A 23,228-nucleotide genomic window follows, 5' to 3' on the forward strand; every position below is an offset into this window, starting at 1 on the left:
TATTTAACTTTTTGAGGAGTTGCCAAACATTTTCCAAAGTGGTTACACCATTTTACATTCCAACCAGCAGTATTTTGAGTGTACCACATTATCCACATATTCCTCAATGCTTGTTATTGTGTTTATTTTTCTATTATAGCCATTTTAATGCATATAGAGTGCTATCTCGTTTTGGTTTTGATTTGCATTTCTTTGATGACTATTGATGTTATGAACCTTTTCATGTGCGTATTGGCTATTTATATACTGCTTTTATAAAACTGTCTATTCTGCTTTTTTGCCTATATTTTTAATTTTCAGTTGTGTGTTTTGGCTTTTTGGTCTGTGCACAAATCCCAGATATATGATTTGCAAACAATTTATCCTGTTCTTTGGATTATCTTTTCACTTTCTTGATGGGATCCTTTGAAATGCAGAAGGCTTTTCAAAGTTTGAATATGTTGAATTAATTTTTTCTTTTGGTGCTTTTGCTTTTGGTCCAGTATCCTGAGGCTTTGTTGAACAAAATATTATGAAGATTTAATTTTATATTTTTTCTTAAGAGTTTTATAATTAGATTTTACATTTAGGTCTTGTTTCGTTTTAGTTAAATATTGGGTGTATTGTGTGAGATTGAGTCCAACTTCATTTTTCTGTATGTGAACATACAATTATCCCAGGAACAATTTATTGAAAAGAGTGTTTGTTCTCTGTTGAATTATTTTGGCATTCTTGTTAAAAAACCAGCCTGAACTTATGCTAGTATTGTATTGATTACTATAGCATTGTAGTAAATTTTAAAATCATGACATGCAGGTCTTTCAGATTTTTCCTTTTTAAAATTTTAATTTCGCTGTTCAGGATCCCTTGCATTATCATAGTAATTTTAGGATCATCTCTTTCAATATTTATTAATAAGCCAACAGGGATTTTGATAATAATTACAAATAATCTGTATATCAGTTCAAGAGTATTGATGTCTAAAAGTATGAAATGTCCAGATCCAAGAACTACTTTCTTTTGATTTTTGTTTAGTCTTTAATTCAGCTTTCTTACTTAAGTACAATTAATGCCCACTGTTGTAAAATACTGTTATTTTGTTTTGGATCTCAGCATTCACCTCTTTGGAAATTTTAAATTTTGATACTATTGCAGTATTAATATCTTTTTCATATTTTATTTTCTTAAAGTGTGTAGTGAGATACTTCTGCATATACATGCCATGTGAGATAATCAAATCCAGCCTCCTTTGAACCACTCTCTTTACCCTTCCCAACTTCCAGTAAATCACTTCTACATTTAGATCCATTTTAAAAATATTTAATACAATATCTTAATCCCAAGTAAATATAGGTATAACTTTTGGTATTTTCTGGAATATTTTTGAAGACACTAAGGATTATGCTTTAGAGAATTGAGTTACACGCCTAAGATGACGATGATGATCATCATGATAATGATTTTTAGTATTGAGGATCAAACTTAGGACATTGCACTTGTGAAGACAGGTGGTGGCTGCTTAAGATTATTTTAATGTAAAATAAATAAAAGATTGTCATTTTATGCTATCAGGCAAAATATTTTCTGAATTTGATTCTAGTTTATTGTTAAAATTGAACTTTGTCATTCCATAAATATGTTAATTTAAGGTAATGTGATAGTACATACAATGTTTAGGTTTATATTTTTCATTAGTTAATTGATTCTTATAATATTAGGAAAAGCTAATGATTTCTTTAAAAAATTTTTCCCCTCTCCTGTAGTCGGTGGTAGATGATTGGATAGAAGCATACAAACATGACCGAGACATAGCACTTCTTGACCTTATCAACTTTTTTATTCAGTGTTCAGGCTGTAAAGGTAAGATGTATTTATTTTGGAAGTAGAAGGTCTTAAATAGTCATTTCTTTTTGTTTCTCCTAAGGAGATTTTAGCACTTTATAAGGAAAATAATGTCAAGGTAGTCAATTATTTCCATTCTAGCAATCAAAATGCATAAGGAAAAAAATGAAGAACAAAGAGAGCAGGCCTGTTGACAAAATCATACTTGTGTGAGATTTATCTAAAAACTTGACTGTTTATAAGTGCTGAGTTACTTTTATTAGATATATTTCCCATCTTTGTCTGGTTTTAGGAAAAAAATTTGATTAAGAGGAGGGGAGAAACACAAAGAGGAAATAGATTTAAATGGCAGAGAATTGTAAAGTGTAGGGAATTAGAAAGTGCCATGAATAACAATAAATAAAAATGTACTTCAGATATTAAAATTGTCAGGTATTTTTCTAAAAGCTAGAAAAATCTATGCTTGTTAGTGGTGTCTTCTTTAAAGTGTTTGTACTTACTAAGATTTTGAAGTAGGAGTGGGCAAAGTACAAAATACAGTAATTTCTTCCCTAGGACAATAATATTTAGGATAGGCATTTGGCAGTGGGACAGAAAGATAAGTTGGGAAGTTGTACATCATCATCTAAATCAGTAAATAAGTCATACAAGATCATTGGCACATTCTGATATATCATGTGTCTCTTAATGCTTATAGCTCATCTTTGCAGTTCTAGATGATGACCAGGCAAATATAGTTTAGGGAGTTTTCAGGAGTATTAGATTTTGTTTTGGTACCAGGGATTGAACTCAGGGCCTTGTACTTGTGAAGCAGGTGGCGGAACCACTGAGCTAAATCCCTGGCCCTGGAGTATTAGATTTTTAATGAAAATCATAAAAAAATTTGGACATTAGAAATTGGGAGAGATGATTTATTAACATGGAATAATAAAATTGAGATCCTAGAAAATATTTAAGCAAAAATTTATAATAATTATGAGATGCTGTTTAATCCTTAATAATCCTAAAATCCTTGCAATGGGCTGTAAATGATGTAAGTAGTAATGTAAACACTATAAATGTAAGTAGTAAGTTGTAGGTCCTGCCTATCCAGGAGCCTGTAATCTAATTGGATGTTAAAAATAAAGAACAAGAAAAAGACAAAAGGAAATAAACTATTAAAAGTAATATAAAGTATGGAAAAGTTTTTAGAGATGGGGAAGATTATAGATTAAAATCAAAAGCCCTTCCCAAGAGTTTGAGAATTCTTTCTTTAGCCAGAGAATAATTGAGCTTTCTTCTGAATACAAGATATTTTTAACAATCATTTGGTTCTTTAAGGTTGTGGTAAATAAGGACTCTTTGAGGGTACTATTAGAGTTGATCTTATCCAGAGGAGGTAGTATGATGCAGGTGAATAATCTTGGACAAATTATATAGTTTCAAACTCCTTTTACTTTGCCAATGTGGAAAAGGAAATGTCTTTTGAAAACTCAAGCAAACACAGTGTTTTGTCTTATAACCTGTCAGAGGAAGAAGATTAAGGAAAAAAAAATATGTAATTTTTCTTAGCTTTAGTGTCCTCTTTTGTGACCATAGCTTTTCATCTGTGTATGTATGTATATAAACACTTGCACACAAATACATGAATCAAACAAAATGTACCTCTGGACAATTAAAAGTCTATACAACATTTAGTTCTTATAACTCTTTTGTACCAGTGCATTATTTGTCGTTATATTTATGGTACTGCTAAGGATGTTTTTTAAGCAAGTACCCAGTCCACCAATAAAAATACATTCTTTTGAAATTCTAGTTTTTTCATTTAGATCTCTCTCCTTTGCAAATTTCATGATGGATTGCTAGTGGAAGTTCATGTATAGCTTCCTGCATTATCTTCTAACACAGCTTTTCCCTAGAAATCCCTTTTCCAATGTTTGATCTTTGCTTGGCTAATTCTACTAGTTATAATGTATACTCCTCCTTCCTCTTCTTTGATGACTCTACGAAAGAGTTCTCCCTTTTATCCCTGAAATAGTTCTTAATTACGGACTTTACATTCCCTCTCCCAATCTGAGGTTAGTATTTCTTCACATTACCGTTCATCAGGGCACTTACAGTGTATAACCTTTAATAGTTTATTGTGTTTTTTTCTCTTTTTCGTTCTTTAAAACCTACCTAGATTATAGGCTCTGATATAAGCAAGACCTACAACTTACTTAAATGATTTACAGCCTGTTGTGAGGATGTTAGGATATAGTTGCTTTATGCATAGTAGTGCTTAATATAGAAACCTAGCTAAAATGAACTCTGCCTCTTCCCCTATCAACTTCACATTCATTTTCAAGGTTGTGTGTGTGTGTGTGTGTTTATGAGACAGTACTGGGGATGGGACCTCGGGCCTTCTGTACATGAGATAATCATTCTAATACTGAGCTACAACCCCAGTCCTCAAGATTTTAAAAGTTACCTTGGGTACTGTCTCACTTGATAACATATGGTTTATGTTAAAAAGGTCAAAGCTAAGTAAAGTCAACCTTCCATATTCCCTATCTGTGGGTATTTAAAATATATATTAGAAAAAAATTATGTACTGAACATGTACAAATTTTCTTGTCATTATTCCAACACAGTACAGTATAGCAACTAATTTTTAATATTTCCATTTTTATTAGATGAAGTATGGGACTGTTCTCTTGTACATGTTGATAGTAGCATTTCTTGGTGCTTTGTTTATGCATTTTGGTATTATCTTAATTTTCTTGTTGATAAGACAAAATGTCTCACACCTAAAGTTAAAGGATGAAAGGATTATTTAGCTCACATTTTGTAGAGGTATCAGTTCATAGTTGGCTAGCTCCAAAGCAGGGTAGCATGGCAGAGTGGCATTGCAGAGGAGAAACAGTTCACGGCAGGCAGAAGGCAGCAATCAGCAAGCAATAAGCAGCAATGGCAGCTTCTTTCTATGACTTTATATTTTAATCTAGGCTACCCACCCTTAGGGTGGATAGCACTCACACCTAGAGGAATACAAAATAATCAGTAGACTAATAGTAACCACAGACCCATAATCCCAGTATCACACACTCTAGATCCTGCCACCTCTGAAAAATCCCATCCTATGACTGTATGAACCTTTGAGGGGACATTTACATATAAGCCAGAACATTCTGCCCCTGGCCCTCCAAAGACTCATGCACATCCTTTTTTGCAAAAATTGCTTAGTCCTTCTCTTAAGAGTTGTCAAAGTCCTAACACTTTCAACATTGCTGAAAAGTCCAAGTTCAATATCTCCTCTGAGAATTGAGTCAAATTTAGCTGCTAGCTCCTGTACAAATGAAAAGAAAGTTAAACAGTTCCAACATATAATGACATAAGATATACATTTCCATTCTAAAAGGTACAAAGAGGGGAACAGAAAGAAATGAAAACAAAGCAAGTCCAAAATCCAGCAGGGTAAACATTGTTGCATATTTCCATGCGCAGCATCCCTGGCACTCTGGCAAGTTGTGAACTCCAAAGGGCTTGGGTGCCTCTCCCACTAGAGCACTGTGGTTGGCTGTAGCTCCCAGGGATTCTCTCTGGGGCTGATTCTGCTCCCTTCTTAAAGTTTTCCTCAGTCAATCCATATTCTGGCTTCTCCATACATTTGGGATATTCACTGTACTGTTTTTGGCTTCACACTCAAGGCTTCATACACTGCTCTCTCAGGGGCAGGCCACCTGGCCTCCCAGACCTTATTTTGAAATCTGGGTGGAAACCTTCCTAACCCCATACCTCTTACTTACTTTCTGCATGTACCTAAAACCAGCATCCCATGGATGATGTCAAGGTCTGTTGCCAGCTGAGCAGTATCCAGGCTTCTTTCTTTTTTGACTGTAGGGTTTGAGTGCCTGGCTTGCTGAGCACTCTGAACCTAATCCCAAGAAAAATTTTCTAGGCCACTGCCATTCTGGAATTTAGTATTCTGGGGCTTCCTTCTCAAAGCAAATTCTTTCACCTTTGTAACCTTCAGAGTGTAAAGGCTGGAATCCTGCTGGTTTTTGTGATGTCCTCAGGCCATCTTTTTCATTGTCCTGTTTCTTCTTCACAGTCAAATTTTTCTCTATTCTCTTTGTAGTCCAAAGCTTTACTGGAGCTTTCTGGCTGAATTCACAACTGTAAAAATCATTCTGCAGGGCTCCTTGCTGTTGATTTTCAACATAAATCCAGATTAACTCCTGTAGCAGTAATCATTGCCACTACCTCATCTTTCGATTGCCTTGAAATTTGTTCTTCCAGATTAATTAGCCTGTCGCCATTAGTTTCAGTCTCAGGCAAAATCTCTGAATAAGAGTAAAATGCAGATAAACTTTCTGCTAAGGCATAGCGTACATCATCTGAAGTCCAACAGTCAATACAGTCCTTCTTCCCAGCAGAAACCTCCTGAGCCTGATCTTTACTGGCAGCATTTATTTCAACATTCTGGTCTTTTGAGCTCTGATCTGAATCTACTATCAAGTACAGATTAAGGCATTCCAGGGCTGCTTCTTCAGCCAGCATCTTCAAACGTTTCCCAGCTATTCCCACAGGCTAATTCCAAAGGCTCCCAAACCACATGGTTAGGTATAATCACAGCAAGGACCCCACCTCTGGTACCAAATTCTGTCACAGTTACTTTTATTGCTAATGAGACAAAATGTCCGACACCCATAGTTAAAGGAGAAAGGGTTTATTTAGCTCACAATTTGTAGAGCTTTTAGTTCATAGTTGGCTAGCTCCAACTCTGCATGGCAGAGTAGCACTGCAGAGGAGAAGCATTTCATGGTAGGCAAATGGCAGCAAGCTACAAGCAATAGGAGACAATAGCAGCTGCCTCTGTCACTTTATATTTTTTCTAGGCTATTCACCCTTAGGGTAAGTAGCACTTATACCCAGTACTATGCTAATGCAGTCAGTGGATTAATGTAATCATACATCCTTAATCCCAGCATCACATATTCTATATCCCGCCACCTCTGAAAAATCCCTAACTATGACGCCATTAGGCTTTGAGGGGACATCTAGATACAATGTATAACAAGTATTATACCATAAATAGAATGAGGGAGAATGCCTTTATTGTGTGATCATACACTTCTTAATGTTAGAAGCTGACTTAGAATTTCTCCTTTTTTTTTCATTACACCATGTATTAACTTGTGACACTTGGAAATTTCAGGAGTTGTCACAGCAGAGATGTTTAGACATATGCAGAACTCTGAGATAATTCGAAAAATGACTGAAGAATTTGATGAGGTAACTTCTTATTCTGAATGTTTTGATAATTTTATACATGTTGTTTTGACTTTATTTTTTTGATCTTGACTTATTCTTGAAAATATTTATAAATTTTGAGTATGTGAACTTTGGTACTAGTTAGATGATCTTTGTGTGACCTTGAGCACGTTGCCATAGAATCTATTTCATCTGTAAATTGAGGTTAATAGTTTTCTCATAAAGTTGGGAGAAATATGTGAAAATGGTTTATTATTTTGTTAATTCCTGGCACATAACAACTCAATAAATATTAACTATTTTTATTATTGTAATAAATTTAATATTCAATGACTATTAATTAAAACATCCCAGAATATTGACAAGATTTGGTCAGTATTTTAGGAACCAGGTAGCTTAGCTAAAAGAAATATTTATTTTTATATATACATATATCTTTTCATTGTTTAAAAACTCCTTTGTGTTGCAGTTTTGAATGGTAAGAACAATAATAATGGAAATACTAGTTCAGAATTCTCCTGAATATCTCAGTGAATGCTTTGCAATATTGTTACCGATAAGCATGTTTATAGATTTACTGGACTATGAACTGCTTCAGGGCAGGGATTTTTATGTTTTTTTTTCAAAGCTGTGTTGCAACCCTAGTAGTTATGCTTCCAAAATCTTTCATTGTGAATTTTCAAGTAGAAAATCCTGTGTCACGTGGGTTTTATTTGGTTGGTTATTTATTTATTTATTTATTTTTGCTCTGTAATGAAGGAACTTTCAACTCATTCCAAAAGATACATGAGTTGTTAAAATGGCTTTGATGATTACTAATTGCTTTTAATCAGTCCCCAAGTAGTTGAGAGGTAATTATGTATAATGATATTTTTTTAACCTTTTAATAGTAAATGTTTTAGTGAGAACCTTCTCAGGGGAGACAAGTATTTGAAATAATAATTCTAAAATACTATGTGAAAATCTCAACAAAGTTGCTAGCAAAAATTAAGGTGATATATTTCAGTGTAGTCACTAAATGTGCTTATCAGAAAATACGGGGACTAGGATTGAAAATCTCAGTGGTCGTATTTATACTTAGCATATGTAAAATTCTGGGTTTATTCGCTAGCTTAGCATATGTAAAATTCTGGGTTTATTCGCTAGCTGCGCCCCTACCTCCCCTGTGAACCTTTTTGTGGAGTATATTAGGGATTTATTCTCAGACACAGTTCAACTTACATATCACATGAATTAAAATTTTAAAAATTTACTTATGACAGAAATAGTTTTTCTGAACAACTGATAAAATATCCTTAGGTGACTTTTGTTAGACCATGACTTGAAAATTCTATATAGTATTGGTCTCTGCTTTTTTAAAGGATGGGTTTATGATTGATTGATTGATTATTTGTAATGCTGGCAATTAAACCCAGGGTCTTGTGCATGCGATGCATGTACTCTACCACTGAGATACAGCCTCAGCCCTGCATTTCTTTTAAAATTTATGTGATTGTTTTATGTCTCTTGACTATCTGATGTCATGAAGCTAATGAAAACAGACCAAACCGTTTGTTGATGTATATATCATTTTATTAGATTAGCTGAGAATATAGTTTCAATATGTTGAATTAATTTAAAGATAACTATTTTGGTTTACTTTTGTTTTAAATAAATTTTATAAATATATTTGTCTTTATCAGAAAAGTTTGACTTCGATGAGGGCCAATTTTAAAAAACTTCAAAACTTATTGATGTATAATTTCTTTAGTTAAATTTAGAATATCTAATTTAGTCTTAAAAGAGCAAAAGTGATCAAAAATAGCTCTACCTTTGTGTATTCTCTTGATTGCTTTGAGGATTTGTTGAAGAAATGTAAGATAAAGAAATATATTCATATTTTTTCCAAAGATATATAAAGAAGTGTTATCTTATACCAGGTACTTTAAATGAATTTGCTGTTTAATATTTTTGTTTTAGGATAGTGGAGATTATCCACTTACTATGGCTGGTCCTCAGTGGAAGAAGTTCAAATCCAGCTTTTGTGAATTCATTGGTGTATTAGTACGGCAATGTCAATATAGTATCATATATGATGAGTACATGATGGATACAGTCATTTCACTTCTTACAGGATTATCTGACTCACAAGTCAGAGCATTTCGACATACAAGCACCTTGGCAGGTCAGTATTTTGGAATATTTACTGTGTATTGCCTTTGATTTGTGAAGGAACAAAAACATTCTCACGAAATGAGCAAGGAACTAATGGTGACATGAGTTGATTCTTTTCTTGTAGTAAACCTACTTGATTATTCTGCCACAACAAGGGAAAATTGGTTGATAGGGAAATGTTGGATTTTTGAAAGATGCTTTATCAAGGAAGATATCAATAGCAAATTTGGGTAAATTGTCACAGTCGATTTAGATATGTAGTATTGATGATCTTATTGTTTGCCATAAACACACACACACACACACACACACACACACATATCATGTTCTGGGTGACTTTAGGTCAGGTCAAATTCTTTGATCTTTAAATTTTAGTGAAAAAATTCTACACCTCACATGGATAATCCTAGGACAGTCAAGTTTGGTTTCACATGCATAAAATTTTTGCTTTTCCTCTGTGGTACAGGTAAAACTTATATACTGTTACTGAATATGTGCTCCTTGATTTGAATTTGAATAAACAAGTTGGATTTGTTTTTCAAAAATCCTATGCCTTAATAATAATTTGGATTTCTATCAAAAATTTTCTCTGTTGGGTATTTTTTCTTTAAAATATTTTCTCAAATAATTAAAGCTGTTATTAAAGATTTACCTCTTAAGTATTTCAATTTTGAAAAATAGTAGTTCTCTTCTGTGTTCTGGTTTTATTTATTTATTTATTTTTGGTGCTGGGAATCAAACCTCGGACCTTGTGCTTGTGAGAAGGGCAGTGGCACCACTGAGCTCAATCCCTAGCCCTCTGTTTGTTTTTAGATTTGAAGTCACAAAATATGAATATATTCTTGCCTTGTATAAGGCAGCATTTAATGTAATTTAATATAAAGCAGTAAAATTTGGTTTGGGTAGTGAGATATCTAAATGACTTCCACATGAACTGAAATTTGCTTAGCAGGTGAATCATAATCTCTGAAAAAGATCATTGTAGGATATATAATACAGAACAGTGGGATTTAAGTGTACTCTGATATCAGATCAAGTTGTTTTGAATTCTGTTTTTTTAAAATTTGAGTAGGTTTATTTTTATTTTTTAAAATTTTATTGATACATTTTAGATATACATAATGATCATATTCATCATAGGGAATTTGTACCTGCACATTATGTATCTTGATTCTCCTTTTCCCCCAGTTCCCTCCCTTCCCTTCTACCCCTCTTCCCTCTGCATATTTATAAAATCTTTGTTTACATTTTCCTTCAAGTTTTTTCCCTTCTTTCCTATCCCCCTTCTCCCTCCATTGTTCCTCTTCCCATTTTAACATTTTCTTTCCACCTCTCATGTTGTTATTTACCCTTTTGGTTTCTCACACCAGAGAAACTATATGATATTTAAGCTTGTGTGCCTGTCTCCAGGTACATCCGTTTACCTAGAAATGTCTTAAGTTTATTCTTGTGGCAGAGTAGTACTCCACTGTATAAAAAAATCACATCTTCTTTATCTGTTCATCTGATGATGGGTAGTTGGGCTGTTTCCAAGTTTTAGCTACTACAAATTGTGTGCTATAAACATGGGTGTGCATGTATCACTGTGGTACCATACTTTTAATTCTTTTGGGAAGATGCCAAAAAGTGGAATAGCTGGATCACATGGAACCTTTATTTTTAGTTTTTAAAGGAATTTTCACAGTGATTTCCACAGTAGTTGCACCAGTTTATAATCTTACCAGCAGTAGAGAAGGATTCCTTTTTCCCCCACAGCTTGCCAGCATTTTTTATTGGTTGATTTCTTGATAATAGCCACTCTTTCTGGAGTAAGATGGAATCTCAGCATTATTTTAATTTGCATCTCTCCAATTACCAGTGATGCTGAACATTTTGAATCCTAGTTTAATTATATGAACTGTGTAATCTTTAGCAAATTTTTTAATCTCCCCCAGTTTCAGTTTGCTCAACCCTCACCTTTGAGGCCTGTCATAAGGATTAGGATATAATCTATGAAAAATAAGTAGCACAGGCAATGTACTAACATATATGCTAATTGTTCTATATAATATTAGCTGTTGCTTTATTGTTGTCATTTGTACCAGCTGTATTTTTGTTAGAAGCTCACCAGCCCATTTCTTCTTAATTTCTCTTAATTTGATCTTAAATTGTAAATTTTTGCATCTGTTGGACTAATTACAACATTTTACACTTTTAAAAATAGCTATGAAGTTGATGACAGCTTTGGTGAATGTGGCACTAAATCTTAGCATTAATATGGATAATACACAAAGACAATATGAGGCAGAACGGAATAAAATGATTGGAAAACGAGCCAATGAGAGACTAGAACTCTTGCTACAAAAGCGGAAAGAGGTAAATTTTTCTATCAAATGTTTAGGCTATTAATAAGTGACCAACTTGGCTACCATTAATTATATTACAACCTCTTAACCCCTACGGATAATGTTTTAAAGATTTAATTTAGGGAGAAGTGGTTGAGGTTGAATGTAGGGCCATGTATATGCTAAGCACATGCTATTAATACTTAGATATGATACCCTAGCTCCATGAAAGATTCAGTTTTAAACTGTATATTTCACATTTTTCATGCTTCTGACTTATGCCAACAATACCTTGCATATTTTTTATCTTGTGTGGACTCATATTAAGAGTATTGTGCTTTAAGAAAGGAGACCTGGGTCAGTCTGTAAAATTGTATGAGTTTTAGTAGTGTTATCTGTTTACTGTGACAGTCGCTCTGCTAAATATTTTCCTAACAGTATTGTTTTAACTAGGTTGTTGTCAGGATGAGATGAGGTTCATAATTATGTGAAATACTTTGAGAAATAACTTGTAAGCTATTTATTAGCATCTGAAAAGTTTTGTATATCAGGGGGCATTTTGTTAACTTTATTTACTACAGCCAGATTTGAATGAGAAAAGTATTTTTTTAGCTTAAGAATAAGAGCAGTTAAAATATTTTGATGTTGCTTTTGAAATTTCAATTCTTCATTCTCGATGTAATAATTTTCTATTGCATAATGGAGTTGTTTATTTTTATTTTTTATAGGGAAAGTGATGTCTTTAAAATATTAGTGATGCAGCCAGCCCTTTAGTTGTCATGGCAACCTATAAATTATTTATTTGGTCTTAAATTTTTTGAAGAGGGGGTGATAGAGACAGTGTTAAGTTGGTTGTTTCCAAAATATTCAATAACTTTGAAATTCTCTGACTAAAGAAATTTTAGAAAAGTTCTGGTGCAGTCTTCATCTTTTTCATATCATTTAAAAATTCAGAAATGATACTTTTTTTCCCCTTAATTTACTTAATACATTTTATTGGTTGGCTTATTAGATGAATATGAAGCATGTGGTAGCCCTTGAAATTATGGCCTTATTCTGGGACAGAAATGTAATGATAACATAGAATGAGTGAATAACATTAAAGGGCTTTTAAATGAAACTAAACTTTTTTTGTTGCATTGCTGACTGTACTAGTGAATATAAGAAGCGCAGACCCAAGCCAGGCATGGTGGCACAAAGCCAGTAATCATAGCTACTTGGGAGCCTGAGGGAGGAGGATTGAAATTTCCAGGCTAGCTTGGTCAACTGAAGTGAGAACTTCTCAAAATAAAAGTATAAAAAGGGTTGAGGTTGTAGCTCAGTGCTCCCTAGTTTTAAAAAATAAAAAAAGCACATACCCATGTTAGTATTACTTGCAATTAAAAATCACATTTGTGCAGAGAAAAAATACACATTTTACTGAAACATATAATGTAAAGCAAATGTATCCTTAGATTGTAAAGAATCAACCTTTTCTCAACTCTTAAACTCCAAGTTGAAAATTAGAAATACGTGAATTGATATGCTGACCAAGATTTGAAATATTTATTTCAAGTCAGTCTTTCTTTGCTGAAAAGAATTTATTAGTAATACAGATATGTGGTTATTTTACTACATAGTCTCTTTTGTTCTTAGAGGCAGAGCTAGTTGATGTGGCATGCTTTTCTGATGTGTGTGTGTGTTTGTGTGTATAATGATATGTTATAATAAACTGCATAACAGATTTTTCTACCAGCTCCTTTATGCAATAAAAATTTGTGATCATCATATAAAACATTAGTCTATCAGCCAAAAATTTCTACAGTCAAACATTAGAATCCAAGTCATATATTTTCTGGAATCAAGGGTCTTTCTTCATATACAATATGTTAGCTTTCTCTGTGGTTCCTTCCTTATGTCTAGTAGAAGAAAAGCTAAATGTGATCACCAAAATACTGGAGAAGAAACCTAAATTTTTTTGATACTTATAACAACTTTTAGATGTATTTTGTCTTCTATAATTGTTTTCCTTTTACATGTATATTCTTTGCAGCTTCAGGAAAATCAAGATGAAATAGAAAATATGATGAATGCAATATTTAAGGGAGTGTTTGTACATAGATACAGGTAAGTCATGACCCACTTCATAAGTAATACTATGTAGTTCTTATTCTTCAAGTTCTCTTGGATATTTAGTGATTTAGGTAGTATAAATTAGTGCAAAGAGTGTGTAGTAAAGTAAGATCAGTGTTAGAATCTAAGCTAAGCCATTGAGTCATTCTTGTCAAATCTTTTAACTGCTGTGAACTTGATATTTTCTATCAGAACAATGGGGTAAAGCTGTGTTTTACTTGTAGCTTCACAGCCAATGGGAAATAATGCTAATTATTAGGAGTCGTGGTGTAAAACACTTTGTTGTATTTGGGTGTACTTTTGGGATGGCAGCTGTACTTCTTGACTCCTGATTTTTTTTCTTTCTACTTGATATCATTGGTAAAATTTGGATAGATTAAAGTGTACATTTTTCTTTTTCTATTTTGAATGAGCAGAGGAAAGAAATAGATAATTTGTGCTTGTTAATGTCTATTAATTATAATCTATTAATATAATCTTAATCTATAATCTATTTTATGCATTAAATGTTAATATTTTATTTGGATTTTCTCTCATTTCTCCAACTTGGCAGTTATTGAATCAGTTCAGTACTTGGCATATAAGGTCCCTATTTTCACTATTACCTTTTCATTTCTGTTTTTAATATCACCTTAGTCTGTTTCCTTATCACGCTTGTGTTTAGAGATTGTAGGAATTTTCCTAAAACATCCTTTCACTGTGCCAATCTTCTGCCTTCAGTGATTCACCAATACCTACAGGATGAATTAAAATCATTAGTTTGAACCGGACACAGTGGCATGTACCTGTGGTTTTACCTGTTCTAGATACTGAGGCAGGAGCATGCTTAAGACATTGAGACCAACCTAGACACCGTATTGAGAACAGTCTTTTAAAAAAATTGTTTTGTCTGACATTAAAATGTCAGTTGAACTTGGTATCAATGTTAGGTATAAGTACTTCTTGCCTGGACAATTATAGTGGACTGGTATCTTCTGAAAATTTCAATCCCAGCAGGTGTGAGCAAAGTTTAGGATATGGTCTGGTATAAAAGGTGAGGGTGGGATTTTGTTTATAGTTTTATTTAATTTCAATATTTATGTATTGATAATTTTACTTTGCCAACTAGACTGTAAGCTGTTGGCATTTGGAGCCATGTTTCAGTGCTTCTTTTTAATCCCCAGTAATCTTAACAGTAGTTATATATTTATAGTAGATACGAAATACTTGGCATCTCTTGAGTTAACCATAAGTTTATGGTATAATGGCACTGATATGTATGATTTTTTTTCTTTTTCTATATAGGGATGCAATAGCTGAAATCCGAGCTATATGCATCGAGGAGATTGGCATTTGGATGAAAATGTATAGTGATGCCTTTCTTAATGACAGTTATTTAAAATATGTTGGTTGGACTATGCATGATAAGGTAAGGTATGCCCTACAGACTGCTTATCTATGTACACATAGGTATAAGCTATCTGCCATTCTCATTCATAAAGAGTTACCAGCTTATTTGTGTATCTTGCACCACATCCCTGTAAGTTTCTTTATTCTTTTCTGTCTACTGTATGAAAACTTGCTCTGTGGTACATAAAATTCTCTAGATGTTTTAGATTCTGTGTTGAAATACTAGGTTCATGTAGATAGTGATGGTGAGACATTTTGTAGAGCACTAAAAAGAGCCCTTACTGTCTTATTATCTGAGTGTTAAAAATTCCTCAATTTTTTCTCTTGTGGTACTGGGAATAGAACTCAGGACCTCATATATACTAGACCAGTGCTGTTAACACTGAGGTACATTGCCAGCCCCTCTCTTGATAAATTTGTATCTTAGATTACATCTTACAACATGGCCTATGACCTTTTAATCTTAAAGTGCCTTTTCATGAACCTTGAAGTTCTTTTTATATATTCCTTCCAAGCATTTCTTAATGTGAAATATGCTAACATAGTTTCTAAAATTTATTTGACCTGTAGAAGTATTAACCCTATAAGTATTTAATCTTAAACATGATATTGATTTTACTTTTACATTATCAAAAGGTGACAGTTTCTGAAGAAGTGCTACTGTATAAAATTATAAAGCAGAAAATACTATATACAGTTTTAATACTCAGATTGGAAATACAGAGTTTGAGTACATTTTCTCTTCTTATTTCTTTTAGCAAGGTGAGGTAAGACTGAAGTGTCTTACTGCTCTACAAGGGCTTTATTATAACAAAGAGCTTAATTCCAAACTGGAGCTATTTACCAGTCGGTTCAAGGTTTGTGTTAAATATTTTTAAATTATTTACAAATTAATATTTTTAAATTTTCCATTTAAAACAATTTTAATGTTTTTGTTCTTAGGATAGAATTGTGTCTATGACCCTTGACAAAGAATATGATGTTGCAGTACAAGCAATAAAATTACTCACTCTTGTTTTACAGTAAGTATGTATTTGCTGTATATTACTAATATATAGATAAGTAATACATTAGAGTACTTGGTTTAAATTCATCTGGGCATAAGTTTTAATATGAGGTTTTACCATTACATGTTTATTTTGTTAATTTTTTTTGAGGTGTGGCCTGGCCTCAATTGTTGCCCAGGCTGGTCTTGAACTCCTGGTCTCAGGCAGTTCTCCTGCCTTGGCCTCCAGAGCAGCTGGGTCTACAAGCGCATACCTCTGTTCTAAAAAATTTTATTTCTTCAAGTAGCATTGATAAACCACAGGAAGAAGAAACCATTAAAGCTGTGGAATTCTAACTGAGCTGGGAATTCATGTGTTCCTGCTTTCTTGGAACTTTTTGTTATTATTATAACTGTTTTTGATGTTCTTGAAATAAATATTTGAGCATATCAAAATTATATTCCGTCACATTTTCAGAGTATGAGCATGTACTGAATCTTCTGTTCTTTTGTTACCTGTAAATAGTCTGCACTTACACTATGTTAATATGTAATAGGCATGTTATGATATTTTGCCTTTTAAAAATTATACTAAAATATATATGATGTAAAACTTAACACTGTGCCCATTTTTAAATGTAAGGTTTTCTGGTGTTAAGTATATTCACTTTATCACACATTCCTAGAGAAATGTACATTAAATAAGGCTTTTAAAAAACTTATTTGCTTAGGGAAGCTAAAAAATATTTGTTCACTGTGTTGTTAAAGCTGTGTAGCAATAGGCCCTTACAAATTGTCGAAGGGAGTATAAATTGGTTTAAACTCCTTGAAGAAATATTAGTTTCTGTTTATCAAAATTTTAAATGTCTACATTCTCTAATAAAGCACTATTTATTAAAAGAGAAAGAGTATGTGATAATAGCTAATATAAGCCCTTTATGTGGAATATTTCATTTAATACAGCAGCTCTGTAAAACAGTGGTTCTCATTTATATTAAATGGACCACATAACAGTAATTACAAGGAATGAACTTTGAGGGATATTAACATTTTTTTGAATTAATTTTTTTAAATCAGGCTTAACTATTATATTTTTCCTTAATTTATAGATTCAAAAGTCAGAAATAGTATACACATGTTATAAATATATTTAAAGACTCCTGGAAGAGACAAGAAACTATTAGTATTGTAATATTCTGTAGCTTCTTTTCCTTCTTCCTAACATGCTGGATGTCTGTCCTTATTGTTTCTTATTTTATTAAAGGCGATAGTCGTAGTTTATTTGTGTTGATTTTTCATCCATGTACATACCTAATTAGTGAAACTTGTTAGAAATGTTGACTACTGCAGATTTACTCTTTACCAGGTGTTTTTTCCCTAACAGTCAGTATTAAGTGTAATTCCAATAATACTTGAATTTGAAGTATTCAAGAGTTTTAAAAGTTTTTAGAAATCCAACTTCTTGAAACCTTTAGTATATTAGCAAAACAAAATGTAAAAATGTGTCTCCTCTATCTGATGTTTTTTAGACTTTTCTCCTGGTGGTGGTCTTGTCATTTTTAATTTACATAGAATAGTAAAAGCCTAGTTTATCTCATATTAGAGTAGCAATCTATTAAGGAAGGAAGAAGCTTCCAGTAGCCAAGATCCTGACTGTAGTCTCAGGAACCCAAAAACATTTACCCAGGGATCCTGTGGTTGATAGGGTTCTAAATCCAAATTGTCAAGATGTTTTTTTGGCTTGTTCTTTAAAAATAAGATCAAGAGCCTGGGGTTTGGTTCAGTGCTTCTACTGCCTGCCTTGCAAGTGCAAGGGCCTGAGTTCAATTCCTAGTACCCCCCCCAAATCAGGAAAATTAACATTCTATGGAAGTAAGACTTTCTAATGATAGATTACAGTTAGTAACCTTTGGCAGTTAAATGTTAACTACTTGGAAACTATGCCTCTATTGCTTTATGTATTGTTCAGTACATGGTGGATGAAGTCTTCTTTCTCGGTGTGTGAGATAATGTATTTTAGTACATTGTAATGAAGCCACATTGTATCTCCTAAGTATTACTATAAAATATATGCAAAGTGTTATCTGTGATTATTTACTCAATATTTTGCATGCCACCACTTTATTTTCTCTATTAGTTATATTTTTTCTTCATTTCTCTTTAGCATCCATGTCACATTATTCTTATATAAATAGGCATTTACATATTTACATCCTATATTCGTTGTTAATTTTACATTGCATTTAACTTTTCATTTTAACATGCCTGGGATTGAACCCAGGGCTTACTAGGCCAGTGCTCTATGGCTGGAGCTACAACTCAAGCCCTCACATTTTTTTTTGATCTTAATAAAATACCCAACTTTTTTGTTGGGGCAAGCTTTTACCAACAGATAATCAAATGTGTTTTGATTTATTTTTTTAACAGATTTTTGAAATATAACATCATGAATTTTTGTGTTAATATGCTTAGAATTATATTACTGAAAACTGTTGTTTACTTCTTTTTAGGAGTAGTGAAGAAGTTCTTACTGCAGAAGATTGTGAAAATGTCTATCATCTAGTTTATTCAGCTCATCGACCAGTAGCAGTAGCAGCCGGAGAATTTCTCTATAAAAAGTAAATTTATATTTCTTATTCATTTTCTGAAGTATACCTTCATAATGATTATTGTGATATGCTTGATAAGTGCATATATATGTATATTAAGTATATTTAGAAAAATTGCAAGTTAAATTGAAGCTCTCACACTTTACTCTTTCCTTTAATAGTTTAGATTTCTCCTGTCCAATTTTTTGTTTTAAGTTAGCTCTTTAAAGGGAAATGTACCCATGACTTTTTTGTGTGTGCTGGAGATTGAACTTGGCTTCATGTGTGCTAGCCAAGTAATTTAATATTGAACTATATCCCTAGGTCTTAATGAATATACTTTAAATTTATCTAAGTTATAATATCAAGACTAATCTCTTCCTATTTTGAATCTTCTCCTACTTCAACTTCCATATGTTACCATATTTGTTTTAAGCTTATTTTTTCTTTGAGAAAATATTAAAGGCTCTGCTTTAAGTACTTAATACTTTGATGTAATAATCCTATAATCAATGTGTCTGAGACAGGGCCTCACTGTGGTTCAGGCTGGCCTTAAACTCACTGTGGAGCCCAGGCTGGTCTTGAATTCAAGTGATCCTCCTTCCTCAGCCTCTCCAGTGCTGGGATTACAGGCATGTGCCACCATGCCCTGTTGGTCTCTTTAATGATGCTATTTACCAATTCAGATTAGGAAGTATGGACAGTACTGTGAATATCTGATCACACAGAACATTTAGCAGATGTTAGACAGTGACTTCAGAATATTTTGAACCAACCTGACTGCACTAATTATTTTAGTGACATTTATTAATATGTCCATTTGGTATGCAGCATTTATTATAAAGAATAGTTGGTATTAAACATCTACCTTACAGCTTTCTATGAATAATTACACAATTTTTGTTCTCTTTTGTTGTATCTGAGGAAAAATTGTCACACTATTTGTAGAAAAAGGCCATTGAGTTGGGGTAATGTTGCAAGAAGAATAGAAAGAAAAAGATAAGTTCAAGTTTAAAGAAATATATATCATAAATTTTTGTGCATAACCATTGCAGTTTAGTCAATGTATTTCTTCACTGAAAATAAACATTAACGTAAAATACCATAAGGTTTCTAAAAGGATATACTTAGTAATTTAATATAATTAACTGTAGAAGGCATTTTAAGAAGACTTGAAAGTACTATCAAAACTCAAGGTTTATTGTGATTATTTGCTTGATGGATTAATATTGGACAACAAGATACCTACGTATATGAAATTCTGACAGTTAATTTTTAATTAGCTAATTTTTTGTTGTTTTAAAATAAATACTTTCCTTTGTTTATAGGCTCTTCAGTCGTAGAGATCCAGAGGAGGATGGAATAATGAAAAGAAGGGGAAGACAAAGTCCAAATGCCAACCTTGTTAAGACATTGGTATTTTTCTTTCTGGAAAGTGAGGTTAGTTCATATATTCAGAGACTGTATGAAAAGGCATTAAAATGATGTATATCTTAAATTTTCCATATCTATTCTCAAAAAAATGTTATTAGTACATGTTTGCCATACATAATGAAAATATTCATTGTGCGCAGTTGGTACATTTAAGTATTGCATCTTAATCCTTCATACTGTCCGCTCCCCTTCCTTTTTTTTTCCTCCATCTCTAAACCCCCTTCCATTTGCACAATGTCTGCCTCCCTATTTCCTATCATCAGTCTTATTTTGCTGTTTAAAGTGTTTATACTTTGAGTTTCTCATATAGGAAACTATGCGGTATTTAACATTCTGTGTCTATTTTACTGAGTGTGGTGGTATCAAGGTGGGTCTATTTTCCTAAAAATGACTCAAATTTGTCCGTCTTTGCAGCAGAATAGTACTCCATTGTGTATAAGTGACACATTTTCTTTTTCCATTCATCTACTGATGGACATATAGGCCGCTTTCAGGATTTAGCAATTATTAGTTGTCTTGCTATGAAGATGAATGTGCATGTGTCACTGTAATGTGATATCTTTAACTTGTTTAAGAAGATACCCATAAGGGAAATAGCTGGATCATACGGAATTTCTATTTTTAGTTTTTTGAGGAGTGTCCATACTGATTTCGGAATTTCTATTTTTAGTTTTTTGAGGAGTGTCCATACTGATTTCCATAGTGCTAGTACTAGTTTATACCCCCCAAATGTAAAAAGGTTCCTTGCCAGCATTTTTTTAAAAAAAGTTAATTCATGATAGCCATTCATTATTTCTCTAATGGCCAAAGATTCTGAACATTTTTTTCATGTGCTTATTGGCTGTTTGTACTACTTCTGAGAATTATATCCTCATTTCAGCTTCCCATTTTTGGATTGTCTTTGGGGGAGTTACTAATATTTTAAAATTTTTTCATGTATTTTAGATATCAATCATTTGTGGAGTAGCTAGCTGGCAAATTTGTTTCCCATTTGTAGCTTGTCTCTTCGTGCTTGTTTTTTTTTTTAATTGATTCTTTTGAGAAGCTTTTAAATTTGATTTAATCTCATTTGTTGATTATTGGTATTATTTCATGTGCAGTTGGAGATCTGTTCAAAAAGTCCTTGCCTGTGTCTGTTTTCAAGAGTTTTACCTATTTTATCTTCCAGCAACTTTACTGTTTCTTTTTAAATTTTAGGTCTTTCATTAATTTTGATTTGATTTTAGTACAGGGTGGGAGATATGGGTCTAGATTCATTTTGCATGTGTCTAACCAGTTTAGTCAGTACCAGTGTAACAGTCAACTTTGAACATAACAGACCTAATGCATTCTACAAAACTGTTGAAAAAGTACTTCAAACTTTTAGTAAGATACTCAAATAAATTTTATTTGTAGGGCTGGGAACGCAGATTTTGGAGTCACAAAAGCTTTATTGCCAGTTGTCCGTTGCTTACTGTTTGTAACTTTAATGGTTCGATTACTTAATCTTTCTAAGCCTCACTTTCCTAGTAAAAGGTGGGTTATAATTTCTCAGATAACCCTGAGATAATCCATATATAATATACACTTAGCATATTAGAAGTTATCAAATGTTTATGACTACTGTTGATACTGTTGTGGATGTGGGTTTATATTAATCTGCGCTAAGTTGAAAAATCTATATATGTAAACTATTCTGAGAGGGGTCAAATACATTTTATTATATTATATATTGTTTAATTAGCTTCATGACATTTTAATTTTCTGATTGTTTCTGCATATAGATATATATTTGGTTTTCAAATAATGCCTTTTATCGTACAATTCTGATGAATTCACTTCCTAATTTTTCAGTAGATTTCTTAGGGTTTTCTACAATATATAGTCAGATTATTTGCAAATAAAATACTTTTCCTTCTTCTTTTCCAACATTTTTTCCCATTTATTTTTTATATTCTGCCTTACTGAACTTGCTGACTACCTGTACATTGTTAAACAAATGTAGTAAGGGTAGATCCAAATCTTCTGATTGTTCTTGATGTTATACAAAAGTGTCCAGTACTTCAACATTACTTATATTGTAAATTATGGGGATTGTGTAGATATTTTCAGTTTGAGGATGTTTATTTCTACTATTACTAAAAGGGTCTATCATGAATGCATGAGTAGATACTTGCCTTCTCTAAAAATGGCCCCCCTCCACTTTTTTTGCATCTGTTGAGATGATTACTTTCTCTTTCATTATTATTGTCCTGAATTATATTTTTTTCTTGTGGCAGTGAGAATTGAACCCAGGGCTATGCAGTAAGCTACTTTCCTGGCCTTTTCTAAATTTTTTATCTTAGTTTTTAATTTGAGACAATGTCTCACTAAAGTTACCCATGCTTCTCTCAAACTTGTGATACTCTTGCCTTAACCTCCCAGGTTGCTTGAATTACAGGTATGTACTGCCATGCCTGGCTAATATGTTAAATTATGTTGAATGTTTCTTCCAGTGTGAAACAAACTTTGAATTTTTATGATAACTTGGGCATGATTTTTTTGTGTCTCGGTATCAAACACAATACTTCATACATTGTAAACAAATATTATCACTGAACCACAGCCCCAGCCCTCATTGATCTTTTACATATATATATTTATACAGGTTTCATTTGACAATATTTGAGAATATTCCCTCTCTTCACAAATGATCTTTTTTATTTTTTGCGGTATTGTGAATTGAACCCGGGGCCTTCAAACTAAACCAGTGTCCTCAGCCCTTTTTTACTTTTGAGGCAAGATCTCAAACTAAGTTGACTAGTTGGGACTTGAACTTTTAGTCTTCCTGTTTCAGTCTATAGGCTGACTATAGGCATGAAAGACTGGGCAGGCTGGTCCATAACTGTTTAGAAATTTTAACGTTCCTGATGAGGTTTGATTGATATTCATGGAGGGAAGCACTAGAATCCTTTAAGAATGAAGAGAACTATATTGCTTATAAATTACATTATCCACTAAAATGTGTTTGATATTTTTAAATTAACTACTATCACTCCATTATGTTAAAGTAAGGGTATATCTAAGAATTGAGAGTGGTTACCTAATGTATTATTGGGTCCAAATAAGCAATAAGTATACAGTTTGTGTGTGTGTGTGTGAGTGTGTGTGTGTGTGAGTGAGAGAGAGAGAGAGAGAGAGAGAGAGAGAGAGAGAGAGAGAGAGAGA

At 32.8% G+C, this 23,228-nt stretch overlaps 1 protein-coding gene across 5 annotated transcripts in view; it reads left to right on the forward strand.

Annotated features, from left to right (window-relative positions):
* Positions 1 to 23,228, forward strand: part of Stag2 (stromal antigen 2) — a 130,086-nt gene that overhangs the window by 68,695 nt on the left and 38,163 nt on the right. For all 5 annotated transcript variants that reach the window (XM_010609954.3, XM_010609951.3, XM_033760196.1 and 2 more), the window contains exons 5-14: positions 1,743 to 1,839; positions 7,001 to 7,077; positions 9,016 to 9,220; positions 11,414 to 11,565; positions 13,567 to 13,640; positions 14,931 to 15,054; positions 15,794 to 15,892; positions 15,978 to 16,057; positions 18,531 to 18,638; positions 19,937 to 20,048. In XM_010609954.3, the coding sequence (XP_010608256.1) occupies positions 1,743 to 1,839; positions 7,001 to 7,077; positions 9,016 to 9,220; positions 11,414 to 11,565; positions 13,567 to 13,640; positions 14,931 to 15,054; positions 15,794 to 15,892; positions 15,978 to 16,057; positions 18,531 to 18,638; positions 19,937 to 20,048 (1,128 nt within the window). The remainder of the gene's footprint in view (positions 1 to 1,742; positions 1,840 to 7,000; positions 7,078 to 9,015; positions 9,221 to 11,413; positions 11,566 to 13,566; positions 13,641 to 14,930; positions 15,055 to 15,793; positions 15,893 to 15,977; positions 16,058 to 18,530; positions 18,639 to 19,936; positions 20,049 to 23,228) is intronic.

Source organism: Fukomys damarensis, unplaced genomic scaffold (assembly GCF_012274545.1).
Source record: "Fukomys damarensis isolate Sample0158 unplaced genomic scaffold, DMR_v1.0_HiC HiC_scaffold_39, whole genome shotgun sequence".
Classification (NCBI taxonomy): Eukaryota; Metazoa; Chordata; class Mammalia; order Rodentia; family Bathyergidae; genus Fukomys; species Fukomys damarensis.